The 13061-nt window shown below is 41.1% G+C and overlaps 1 protein-coding gene across 1 annotated transcript in view; it reads right to left on the bottom strand.

Annotated features, from left to right (window-relative positions):
- Window positions 1-13061, bottom strand: part of CD109 (CD109 molecule) — a 120510-nt gene that overhangs the window by 30696 nt on the left and 76753 nt on the right. Inside the window, exons 19-23 of the mRNA XM_007458403.1 lie at window positions 12524-12641; window positions 10678-10791; window positions 8851-9069; window positions 7971-8115; window positions 4866-5042 (exon numbers count right to left, since the gene is read on the bottom strand). Of these exons, the coding sequence (XP_007458465.1) occupies window positions 4866-5042; window positions 7971-8115; window positions 8851-9069; window positions 10678-10791; window positions 12524-12641 (773 nt within the window). The remainder of the gene's footprint in view (window positions 1-4865; window positions 5043-7970; window positions 8116-8850; window positions 9070-10677; window positions 10792-12523; window positions 12642-13061) is intronic.

The raw sequence follows: 13061 nt of genomic DNA, 5'->3' as shown, positions 1-13061 counted from the left end.
GACAAATACTGTATGCTAACACATATATATGGAATTTAAGGGGGAAAAATGTTATGAAGAACCTAGGGGTAAAACAGGAATAAAGACACAGACCTACTGGAGAACAGACTTGAGGATATGGGGAGGGGGAAGGGTGAGGTGTGATAGGGCGAGAGAGAGACATGGACATATATATACTAACAAACGTAAGGTGGATAGCCAGTGGGAAGCAGCCGCATGGCACAGGGAAACCGGCTCGGTTCTTTGTGGCTGCCTGGAGGGGTGGGATAGGGAGGGTGGGAGGGAAGGAGACAAGGAGGGAAGAGATATGGGAACATATGTATATGTATAACTGATTCACTCTGTTATAAAGCAGAAACTAACACACCATTGTAAAGCAATTATACCCCAATAAAGATGTTAAAAAAATAAAATAAAATAAAAACAATTACAGTATATTTGGAAAAAAAAAAAAAAACTTTGGCAAATGTGATAGCAAAAGAAAAAACAGAGTCTCTGAAATGAGACACTGATTTCATAATGAAAATCACTACACTGAGAAGCTTTTGTCCACTACTTTGAAATATAATTTAGTCCCGCGTGTGAAAAGATACATTTTGAGGAGCTCATTGGACTGATTCCCATCAGCCATTTTACCAGCTCAAAAGGTAACACGTTGAAACCTCAGGTCACATTTCCTAGCTCATGAAAACGTGCCAGAGCCAGGGAGAAACTTTGGTCTTTAGAAACAACCATGCATCGTGGGAACACCGGAGAGATCTTCTAGACCCAATCTCCACATTAGGACAATCCACCTAAGCCCAAAGAAGTTAATATTGATACGAATGCATTCACCCATTCTGCACTTACTGAGGGGCCCATATGGTGATCCCATGGAGAAGGGATTCAACACAGTCCCCTCTGTCAGGGCGCTTACCTTCTAGGGCAGGAGACAGTCAGATAACAGAAAAACAAGAACATTTTAAATACTGTTAAGTGTGATGAGGAATATACGATGGAATAATTTAAGTGAGAGCTGCTAACAGGTCAGGGAAGGCCACTTTGAGGAAAACACCACCTGGATGATGAGAAGGAACCAGCCTTGGGAAGATCTGGGGGGAGAGCATCCAGATGGCAAGACAGGTGGAAAGGCCCTCAGCGGCATGGAGCTGAGAGCACGCCAGATGCAAGCTGACAGAGCCCTGAGGGGGCAGCTTCAGGTGAGGTGACAGGTGGGGCCTGGCATTCACTCAGGGCTTTGCAGGCCCAGGCGAGGAACCCACTGGAGAATTTAAGGGAGCGATGTGATTCTGACATTATCAAAAGATCCCTTTTATTATAAAATATGCAGAGACTGTATTGAAGGAGGGGGAGTATATTGGCAAAGGGTCTATTTAGGAAGCTGCTGGAGTAGCCAGGTCAGCAATGGCAAGCCAGAGTAGATCAATCAGCCTGGGATGGAGAGAGTTGGGAAATTTCACACTTGTGTTTAGAGGTAGAATGGACAGAATTTACTTGCTGACTTTAGATCCTATCTCCCTAGTTAGATGCCACTAACTATATTATAGCTGACAGTTACTGGGCATTTACTATGTGTTAAAATACCTCATTTAGTCTTCAAAACAGCCCTAAGAAGTGGCTACTTATTTACCCATGTCTTATAGGTGGAAAGAAGAGGCCGGGGAAACCAGCCCAGAGCAGGAGGCAGGGTTCAGAGCCCAGGCTTCATGGTCTCCACCGCCGGTGCTGTAACCTCGGCTCTACCTCTCCCCTGGTGGGAATCGCCCACCTCACAGCTGCAGGCTCTTCACTCTGCCACAAAGCTTGTTCTGCCCTCTGGCTGCCCTGTGCCTTCTAACAACCAGCAAATGTGATGCAGCCTCCCAAGCAATGCAGGGCTGCTTTGAAACTGCATGCTGGCACCTACCTCGCCAGGATGGGCCTGGGGACCAGCGCTCCTTTTAAAGAAAACAGATACTGAGGATTTGGACTGTTCATTTTTTAGGGCATCTACTAACCCAGAGCAAAGTGTCTAGGACAGACACTCAAATTATTTTTAAGGCATGCATTATTGTTCCTTAAATGGTTCAAACTATAAAATTTATTCTGTCTCTTTAAAGCATTGATATTTGATTAGCCAACCTTATAGTTCATAAAGCATATAAAATATGCAATCAATGGCATTTTCTAAAATATTTTACTTTATTTTATTAAAATATCCCAAAGAATTGTGTATCGAGTTATAAAGCACCAGTCTAGGTCCTACATACTCCCTACCTGAAACCAGCCAAACTAAATTTCAAATACAAGTCAGAATCTTGTCTTAAAAAGGTGCTGAATTAAATTGTGAAAATATTTTTTACTCATCTCTTTAAATATATGGCAGTGTGCAAAGATCTCACCTGATTTTAGCGTGTCACACACTATACCAAACAGAGCCCCTGGTACCACTGCTTAAACTTAATTATAACCAAACCTGGAAAAAGCAGCTCTTGTATTTACAGACTTAAAATATGACTGATTCACTTTAATAAGCAGTAGATTTTATCAAGCAAACATAGTTCACAGTTCATGAAGACCATTCCAGGTAGAGGACATGCAAAGATGCATTATTTGAAGACATGAGTACCTGGAAATCACAGGGGAAGTATCTTAGTATATAAGTACCATTTTTCTTGAAAAATTAATAACATATGTTTTCTACGTATATGATAAAACATCTGATTTTTTACCATTCTCTTTAAATAAATTAATAGCTAAACTGAAAAGAAAATGACTGATTCACAAACACACGCAGAAAGGAGAATAATTTTTAATGGGCAGCTCAGTATAGAAAGTACCGATTGCTAGATCTTTGAGAATTTCCTAGAGGACTTGAGGACCTGGGCCTGAGATGTCATAAATGCCTGCAGGGCCTGGCTCTAATCGGAGGGAAACTATACCACTATCTCCTACACAGCAGAACTCGGGCCACACCCAGCCCTGATCCCAACGCTGGCCTCCCACACAGCAGGGGAGTCCTGACTCGCAGCTCCCTCACTTGCACTCAGCCCTTGTCTGCCAGCCTAGCCCAGGGGGCACTCAGGACACTGACTGCAGCTCAGCCCCTTGGACCCAACATCTTACAGCTCCCTCTGGTCTAACCGGACACTCAGATTCTAATGCCTGGTTTCTCCTTCCCTACAGGACCCATGGTCCTCTCTTACTATTTTATCAGAACACCCATTGAGACCTCTTGCACCTTGGTCACACTGAAGCATCTTGGCCCAATTCCGACTCCTCCTACATCCTCCCCTATTGCTTCCAACAACCTAAGAACGTTTCAGAGTAACGCTATCTCATGGCGTTCTGAGCATGGACTACAGAGTCAGACCACCAGGGGAACCATGGGTAAGTTATTTAGCCTCCCTGTGCCTCCGTTTCCTCATCTGCAAAAGGGAAATAATAACAGTACACCTACCTCTGAGGGTTTTGTGAGAATTAAATGAAAACATTTGTACAACAAATAGGGTTAGTTATTATCATTATTACATAGAATTTAGTTTAGGATAATGAGGGAACCTAGAAAAAAAGCCCACGTTAAAATAATGTCTTTACTAAGTTTTCTAATTCTTAACTGTGGAAAAGTTAGCCAAACCACTAACAGCTTGCCTCTATTGGCATTTAACCCCTTCATTGTAAAAAATAAATAAATAAAACAAAATTAAAAGTCAAGGTGGAAAGTGTTGATTCAATTTGTAGATTATACTGAATAAGCATTTTCCTATTATATTGCCTGAACCATTCTAATCTTTATCAGTTTGATGGACAGCAGGTACCCCAAACTGTGCAGAATGATAAACTCAGCCACACAGAGACCTTGCTAGAGGTCCCCTAATGGAAGCACAAAGCTTCCAAACTGTGACGCACAAAGCACAAACTGTGACTTTGGGTGGCTGGCTTTTGGAATATTCGAGGAAATCAAGTCTACATTATTATTATTAAAAATGCCTCACAACTGTCCATTTTCTCCTAAGTATGGACACAAATAAAGCATGGACTCTGGGGCCAGAGAGTGAGTTCAAATCCCAGCTCTGCCATCACTTGCTATGCGACCCTAGCAAGTTAGGTAAATTTTCTGTGCCTGAGTTGCTTCATCTGTAAAAATAGGAGGATGATAAGCATATACTGATTGCGACCAGTAAGTGAGTTATTATGGAAGGTGCTTAGAACACTGCCTGCCTCACAGTAAGCATCCACCGATGTTATCTGTTGTTATTAGCAACTTGTAGACACAGAGCCTGGTGTCTGCAAACAGTATCAGCCTCTCCAGGAGCCAGGGCAGAGTCGTCACCGGTGTGGCGTTTCCCGAGTGGCCAGCAGGGGCCCCCGTACACATCCTTCTCTCCTAACCCCCCAACTACTTGAAATGTTAAACGCGTTGAGAAGGTCCCTACCACAGGAAGCCTCGTGTGTTTACCAGTGGACTTTCTCCACTGAACAGGGACTTCCCTGGGAGGAAAGGCCTGACTTCCTGCTTCCTCAGCACTGGAAGTGACCCTGGCCTTAAGAGATGCTCTAGAAATATGGAATGAATACTCATTCCTTCAGATCTTTAAGTGGCTTTAAATTTCCAATCCCTTATGAAAATACAAGCCCCTCCAGGAACAAAATCCTTAACAAACATCTTAGCAGCAATCAGTGAGCCCTGAGCTGATGACGAGTGGCGGCAGCATCCCACTGCTCACACTTCTAGCACATTCCACACCATCTAGTGCCACAATCACAGAGCAAAGACAAAATCTGTCTATGTTGAAATACGGTCTAGAGTCAACTCTGACCGGAAAAAAAAAAAGAAAAGAATAAATGTATTTTTACAAATAAAAGTATGTTTCTAAAATGCTTACCTTGCCTCATAAATGAAAGGGCTTTTTCTTTTAAATTCTCAGTCAGTTGTTTCTTTTTAGTCAGGTAATCCAAAACGTAAATATTTGGAGCAAAATTTATCATGTTCTGTTCGCCACAGCCATAAGGCATTCGGATCAGTGAGGCTAAGCCACTGATGGAAGAACCAAGAATATCTCCTGAAAGCACAGGATATTCATTACAGTCAGCAAATCCTCAGTAACTATACCTCCTGGTGGCAGAGAGGTGTCCACTGAGAGCAGAAAGCATCTGGAGCAACATTACTATTCCACTACGTGGAGCATAGTATTTATAGAAACTTTACATCAAGCTTTTAGGAAGACTGATCAAATAAATGACAATACAGTGGTACTGAACTTGTAGATTATGTGACAAATTAGGAGACTCTTAGCTCAAAGATACAGTACAGATAAGCAAAAACCAAGTTTAAAATAAAATTTCTGAACAAAAGTGTCAGGAATTGCATTAGGAAACCATCATACTTACATGGGAAAGAAATGTTTTATTAATATTCTTCACATAAATAGAACTTTATTTTGATTTCCTTACTAATACACCACAAATTCTTGAGAAATGATGTTTTTCAGGGCAGGGTTGTGGTATTTTTCAATGTGCTCTATTTATCAACAACAAAGTAGAACTAACAAGTATAAGCATTTCAATAAATCTCAGGATCAAAAGGATTAAAAATATTCTTCAAAGTTAGTAATATAAAGTGAAACAAAACACACACTTACCCACATTCCTCTAACCACAGTCTAACACCATAACTCAAGAAAATAAGTAAGAATTTAGAAATGTAAAGGCTGAGTTCTAATTCTGACCTCACTGTGGTTGAACTGTATAGAGAAGAATATTCGTCAATGTGGTTTATTTTAGAAACTTACACCATTCCAAGTCCAAATACCTAGTAAAAATCTGCTCCAGGGTTTCTCTGGTGGCGCAGTGGTTGAGAGTCCGTCTGCTGATGCAGGGGACACGGGTTCGTGCCCCGGTCCGGGAAGATCCCACATGCCGCGGAGCGGCTGGGCCCGTGAGCCATGGCCACTGAGCCTGCGCGTCCGGAGCCTGTGCTCCGCAACGGGAGAGGCCACAACAGTGAGAGGCCCACGTACCGCAAAAAAAAAAATAAAAATAAAAATAAAAAATAAAAAAATAAAAATAAAAATAAATCTGCTTCAAAAAAATGTATCCAAAAAAGAGAGGAAGATCTTCAGGTGGGTAAGCTGCAGCCATGCTAGCGTATTATGTCTCAAACTTTAGATATTAACACAGAGAAATAAATACCACTGCAGGTTATGTTTTTTATTTTTATTACTACTGCAGGCTATGTTTTTAATATTCAAAGTGAACATAAACTTAGACTCTCAAAATCCAAAGAAGCAAGCTAATATTCACACATCTGGGCTACCAAATAGGTTTTTTTTAAGTACATAAATACCATATAAAAATAACACTGGGCTTCCCTGGTGGCGCAGTGGTTGAGGGTCCGCCTGCCGATGCAGGGGACGCGGGTTCGTGCCCCAGTCCGGGAAGATCCCACATGCCGCGGAGCGGCTGGGCCCGTGAGCCATGGCCGCTGGGCCTGCACGTCCGGAGCCTGTGCTCCGCAGCGGGAGAGGCCACAGCGGTGACAGGCCCGTGTACCACAAAAAAAAAAAAAAAAAAAAAAAAAAACACTTGAAAAACCATTATCTAAATCAAGCTTTAACATTAAACCTCAGAGCACTTCAATAACAATAGCAGACTCATTCCAACATAAGGAGCGATGGTACACACTTAAACTTCAAGGCTTCTTCCTTCCATGTGTGTGCATGTGTACCACATCATCTCCCAGCATCCTGGCACTGTGGGAGGTTCTTAGGCAGAATGTATTCCCCTAAATAGAAAGCTTATTTAATTCTTTTTAAGAATTATATCTAAGTCTCCCAAAAAACATCCTCTCTAGAGCAACTGGCTGTTTGAGGTTATAATAAAAAGCATTACACTTGCAGGGGAGATTTAAAAGAACCTCTGAAAAAGTGCCTTAGGTCCTGACACCTCAAAGATCTAAACTATTGGGCTGGCCAAAAAAGTTTCGTAACATCTTATAGAAAAACCCTAACGAACCTTTTGGCCAACCCGATATTTAGATGTCATTCACCTAAATATTTCTTTCAGTTATTTGCAAAGCACAACCACATAAATAAACCATTTGTGTGGAAGCTCTGTCTAATAGTTGAAAAGACTTTGGAGTTACCAGAAGGTAACTAGGAGAGGGTGACTTAGTCAGTGGGTAGCTTCAAACTGTAAAGGGTACTTGTGTCTGCACAGGGAACTGCTAGAGGCAGTGGTCCTCAACCTCTGTTACCAGAAGCACTCGTGGAACCTTTTCAAAACATACATGCCCTAGCCACAGCCCAAGAGATTCTGACTGAGTAGCTCGAGAGTGGATCCCAGATATTTGTGTATTTCCCAAGCTCCACAGAAGGGATGTTCACCAGTGGTCGAGAGCCACAGAGGCAAAACAACCATACGATAGTGTGGTCTGGCTACTCAAAAGAGTGGTCTGCACACCAGCAGCAGCAGCATCACCTGGGAGCTTGTTAGAAATGCAGAATCCAAGGCCCCACCCCAGGCCTACCAAGGCAGAATCTGCCTTCACACAAGCTCCCCAGGTGATTCACATGCACCTTGAAGACTGAGAAGAACTGGTCCAGGACACACATCTCACTTGCCTTCCTACTGTAATCAGTGGTTGGCACCAACTAAAAACTTTCCTCAACTTCTTCTCATTAGGATTAAATAAGAAAATACACCTAAATAAGGACCTACTTATAGCACAGGGAACTATATTCAATATCTTGTCATAAACTATCAACTATCCTGTAATAAACTACTCTTTTTCAGAAAAGAATCTGAAAGAGAATATATATACATATAGGTATAACTGAATCACTTTGCTGTGCACCTGAAACAATGTAAACCAACGACACTTCAATTTTAAAAAGTAATTAAAAAAAGAAAATATACCTACAAATAAATGAAAGATATATAGCATCATATACAAATAAACCAGTAGCGATGGTGATATAATGTGTTCTTACCAACTGCAGTGATCTGAACTCTCTCACTACCACTCACTCTGTGAGGAGGAAAGGAGAAACTCAAAGCCTTCAGGGTAGTTTGTAGCTTGCTGTCGGTCAAGTCTAACAAGATGGATTGTGAATATGATTTTTCTATTCCTTCAGCCTGTTGATAAAAAGGAACACAATTAACATGGTCCCTACTCATCTGTTCACAGAGAACTATATGCTGATAATAAGTCAATCATCTGGCCTGTATATGGTTAGGTAAGTACCTACAGTGTCTTGATTACTGCTTTAAATCTGTTAACAAATGTTTCCTTTCTAGTTAAATTAGTCAAAACATTTCACAGAATGGCAATGGAAATGATAAAGGAGAAGATGAAAAGGCGATGAGAAACCCTCTGAGGTAGGTCCTTGTATTATCCAAAGACAGAGGTTAAGTACCTGGTGCAAAGGCACCCTTGACAAAGGTGGGATGAAACCCTGTTCTTACTCCGGAACGCAAGTGCTTATCTACTGTGCTGAGCTGTCTTTTTGTGCATACTGTCTTCTCTGAAAAAACCTACCAAATCTCTTCTACCTGCACTGAGGAATTCCAAAATTCAAAATCTACGTATCAGCTTGGCACGATTTAATAGGATCCCAATGTCACACAGACTGTAAATGTAACTTGCCTTATAGTCGTACTATAAATTTAAAGAAGACATTGGCAATTACCTTTAAAAACATACGTGATATATTTTTACATTCAGATGAGAAAACCATTAGGCATTACCAGGAGGGTGGAAAAGATGACCTAGTCAGTCTTGAAAACAAATTTAACCAAGAGAAAAACCACCTTCTGTTGCCTTTTCAATTACGTATTTCCATTCTATTTATTTAGACTTCAAGAATTTACCTTCACTAAAATCCTCTGGGTGACAGCATCGGAAGCAGCAGGTGAAACAGCTGTGACTGTGATGGGCATTTCCCCCAGATGTGTTGGCCGGACCGGGAAAAGAACAGTTGCCCCATCCTCACTGGGAACCAGAACTGTCTGCTGGTGTCCTGTGGCATTTATTTCATTCGAAGCCATTAGAATATCAAACGCGTCACTTTTCTCAATGATTACCTTAACCTGGAAGAAAAAATCATCAAAGGTCTTGTATAATAAATTGCTCCCCAGTAAAATGTTGCTCTAAGTGCAGATAAATCTATGAGGCCTGAAACTAGAGAAAAATAAGACAGAAAGGTTCAGCCAAGCAGAGGGTGAAAGGGTGTCAGGAAAAACCGAGTTTCTTTCCTATGCTTTCTCCATCTACCTCAAGACATGTGGGGAAATGGCATTCTTCAGTTCCATTTCTAACATTAAACTCCCACTAACATTAAATTCTCTCATTTTTCGAAGGCTGAGTGGTAAGGATGTACCCAAAAAGGTTATTTCATGTCATGGTACTGCCACCAGCCTGACTCATCTAAGTCATCCTGGGACACTAGTCCCATCAGAAAAGCCTGAGGCAAACAGGATGAAATGTTATTACATTCATTGAGAGTCTCTGCTAAAATTATTCCAAGAAAAGTATGACTCAGACACTAGTCCTGAAACACATGTCGGTTGTAAACTTTCATAAAATATGTCAAAGTTGCCAGGCTCATCAAGAATCGCATTTCTCTGGGTCTTAGATTTTATGAATTGTTTTCCCATTTATTTTCTCATCTGTTTCTCAAAATATTTCCTACCTGACAGATGAGTAAACTGCAATTAAGTTATTTGCTGGTAAGTGGAGGACCTGGACCTTGAATGTGGGCCTCCTGACTTTTGCTCTTTACACTGGACCATGTTGAGAAGATTAAAAAGTAAAATTCGGGCTTCCCTGGTGGCGCAGTGGTTGAGAGTCTGCCTGCCGATGCAGGGGACACGGGTTCGTGCCCCGGTCCGGGAGGATCCCACATGCCGCGGAGCGGCTGGGCCCGTGAGCCATGGCCGCTGGGCCTGCGCGTCCAGAGCCTGTGCTCCGCAACGGGAGAGGGCACAACAGTGAGAGGCCCGCGTACCGCGAAAAAAAGAAGGAAAATTAGAAAATGAGGAACGGTTTACTCTCTAGACATAGTGCTTAAAGAGATTATGGCATTTTCAGGTAATAAGGTTAATTACAATCCCTCCCTACTCCGGGAGGAAAAATCATTTCGTCAACACGACTGCAGGCACAGTACAAACAGTGGGCCTACCCCTGACTTACAGGGAACTGACTTGGCTAAGGAGACACCAGGCCATGACTCAAAAGACAAAGCCTTGAAAACAGAATATAAACACAGGGACAAGCACAACAGCATGGGTGAGATTCCTCAGAAAAGACACCTTAGTTTCAAACCAGGTCTTGAAAGGAATCAATTCTTGCCACCTGCAGTGGGCACAGAACAGCAGTGAGAAGCGGCAACACATTGTAGATGTGGGAGGACAGTAGGGGAAAAATGCAGGCGTGGGCAGGAAAGAGAAAGACATGCCACAGAGATGACGTTGCATGACTAAAGCAGAGAACCCGTGCTAGAAATTAAGGCAAGGATGCTTGGGCATGCTAGCAATATCCTTCGACATTAACAAGCAGAAGAAATTGTGGGCAAAGTATGGCTATTTTCAATCTCCCAGAAATGTATAGAATGCTTAGATGCCCAAACACTACAAAACCCAATCCCCGCATGTTTTCTTCATTTTTTCCTGAAGTATAAATGATGATTAGTATATTACCTCAGTGGCATCTTTTAAATAATTGAATATGGTTACTTCCAAAGCAAATTCTTCACCTCTGATAACAGAGTAGGGAAGATTCAAAAAAATGAAAAACGGTTGGAAGGCTTGGAGCTGAAAAGAACACAATGAATACAGATTTTATTCAAGTCCAAGTGCTTCACGCTTTACGCAATTAAAAGCAAATCTCACAAAACCTGTGACGCTTATAACTCACTTCACATAGAAATGTCCACTTGCCTACCAACAGAAAGCAAACAGCAACCTACCCCAAACGAACGGGGGCACGTTGATTTATGTTATTTAACACAGCAACCACTACATTTTATGAAATGGCTGCTAGGAACTAAGGACTTTACACAAATTATTTCATTTAGTCATTACACCTGTGTAAGCAGGTGTTATGATCATATTTTACAGAAGAGAATTCTGAAGCTCAGACATCTCTGTAACCGGTACAAGATCACGCTGCTGCAAAGTGTAGGAGCCAGAACTGGATCCCAGCATGTCTGAGGCCACAGCTAAGTCTCTCTTCTTCTATTCTGCCATGTTGATTCTACCATTCTCCTTCTAAAGCCACTGGCCAAATCAAACAGCATCTGTTTTAGACTCATGTGAAAAGTCTAAATGATGTTTTGCCTACTACCCTGTAATATACACATACACATACTCGTGCTTACTCATTGGTCACCCAACCTTGATAGCATCGGCGGAGCTTCTCACTGGCAGCGGTTAATCCCCTCTTAGAGGCTTATCTGGACATTTGTGGAAGTGTCAGACTGTCACGATAGGGTGCTCTTGGCACTTAGTGGGTGAAGGCCTGCGTGCTCAGGACAGTCCCAGAAAAGGAAGAGTTGTTCCGTGTCCCCCATGATTCTTGAATGTTCCTTCATGTAGATAAAGTACCTGCTTACAATGACCTGGGCTTACAACTAATTCCAACATATATATAAACCCAAAACATCTGTCAATATACAACTATTTTGTAAATCAAGAGGAAACTACGCTTTGTTTTGTAACTTTATCAAAACTTGTTCACTATTTCAAAACTTTACATCACCTCAGGCAACACCACTCAAGGTTTCTGAGTTGTGAAAACAATACACGTACATCAAACTGGATGTGCAGCTGTTACACAAAGGGTGGTTCTATGCACGGTGTAATATTCACATATGTTACTATGCCTTCTAGTGCAACTAGGCCTGGTCACTTACATACTGAAAAGTATATTATTTTATTATACATTACTTTCCTTTTATTTCTCCTCACTATTTCACTTAGGGCATCTTATTGATTTTTTTAAAATTGAGTGTGCAGTTATATGGTATTTTCTATGCATTTCATTTTGCATAGATGGTAGAGGGATGAAAAGAATAGCTGTTATAAAAAGCTGGCTTCAGGTATGACAGAGGTGAAAGCTACTGGTCTAAGACCAGTCATGGTCATTACATTCCTCTTGTCAGTGATGGGTTTAGGAAGCGACGTGAGATGTAATTTGACCGAAGAGATGTGAAGAAATGTTTGCTAGGGGACATTTTGAGAAGTTCTGCTTGTCCTTAAAGAGGGATGCATGGAAATATTCTATCTCTGGCCGTTGGAAGTGGTTGGACTCAGTCAATAATAAACTTTCTATCCAAATCTTAATACAGAGCTAGCATGTTTAGCAGTTTAATACAGCTCACATTCTAAAGTGTAAAACAGATGAAAAACAAAAAGGAAATGCCAAGGAATCTCTAAACTGTGATTTACATCATCAGCAATCACTTTTTTTAAATCCATTGAGGAGCTGACACTTTCTTTGCTTCGTGGCACTGTACCATTTATCAGCAGCCCTTTAATATACTACCTCCACTGGAGCAGTTGTTAGTCCAAGACCTAAATCCTCAGAGATCACAAAAGCAGTTGCAACCCAAGAAGTGATAGAATCAGGTACAGTAACTTCAAATTCTTGGTAAGTCCTGGAACTGAAGCCAAGATAAACATAAAAGTCACAAAACCGAGAACTGACACATTTCAAAATTGGCCAACATAACCTAAAACCATGTTTCGGAAGAATTTTAATTTTCCAAATCATTTACATATCTAAATTTTTTTAAAGATTTAAGCATAAAACAGTAGACCCCAAGTTCTCAAGGAATAGGTCATAATAAGGTCATAACACTCCAGACTGATCCATATTCCAATAAAATTTTTCTACAATGTTTTTATCTTCAGAATAAACATCATTTTTCATACATTTTGTATAGATAATAAATATACTTTTTCAAATTTAACTCCAGTTTGTTTCTCTCAATATGCAAAAAAGTTTCCCTCTGTATCCTAGTCTACGCTGTTTTTTGTTTTTTGAGGTTTGACTTGTGTCTCATTTCAAGTTTCTGTAAATA

Source organism: Lipotes vexillifer, unplaced genomic scaffold (assembly GCF_000442215.2).
Source record: "Lipotes vexillifer unplaced genomic scaffold, Lipotes_vexillifer_v1.1 scaffold2, whole genome shotgun sequence".
In the NCBI taxonomy this organism is placed as follows: Eukaryota; Metazoa; Chordata; class Mammalia; order Artiodactyla; family Lipotidae; genus Lipotes; species Lipotes vexillifer.
The sequence above is the reverse complement of the archived record's forward strand: the minus strand, read 5'-3'. Positions and strand labels throughout refer to the sequence as shown.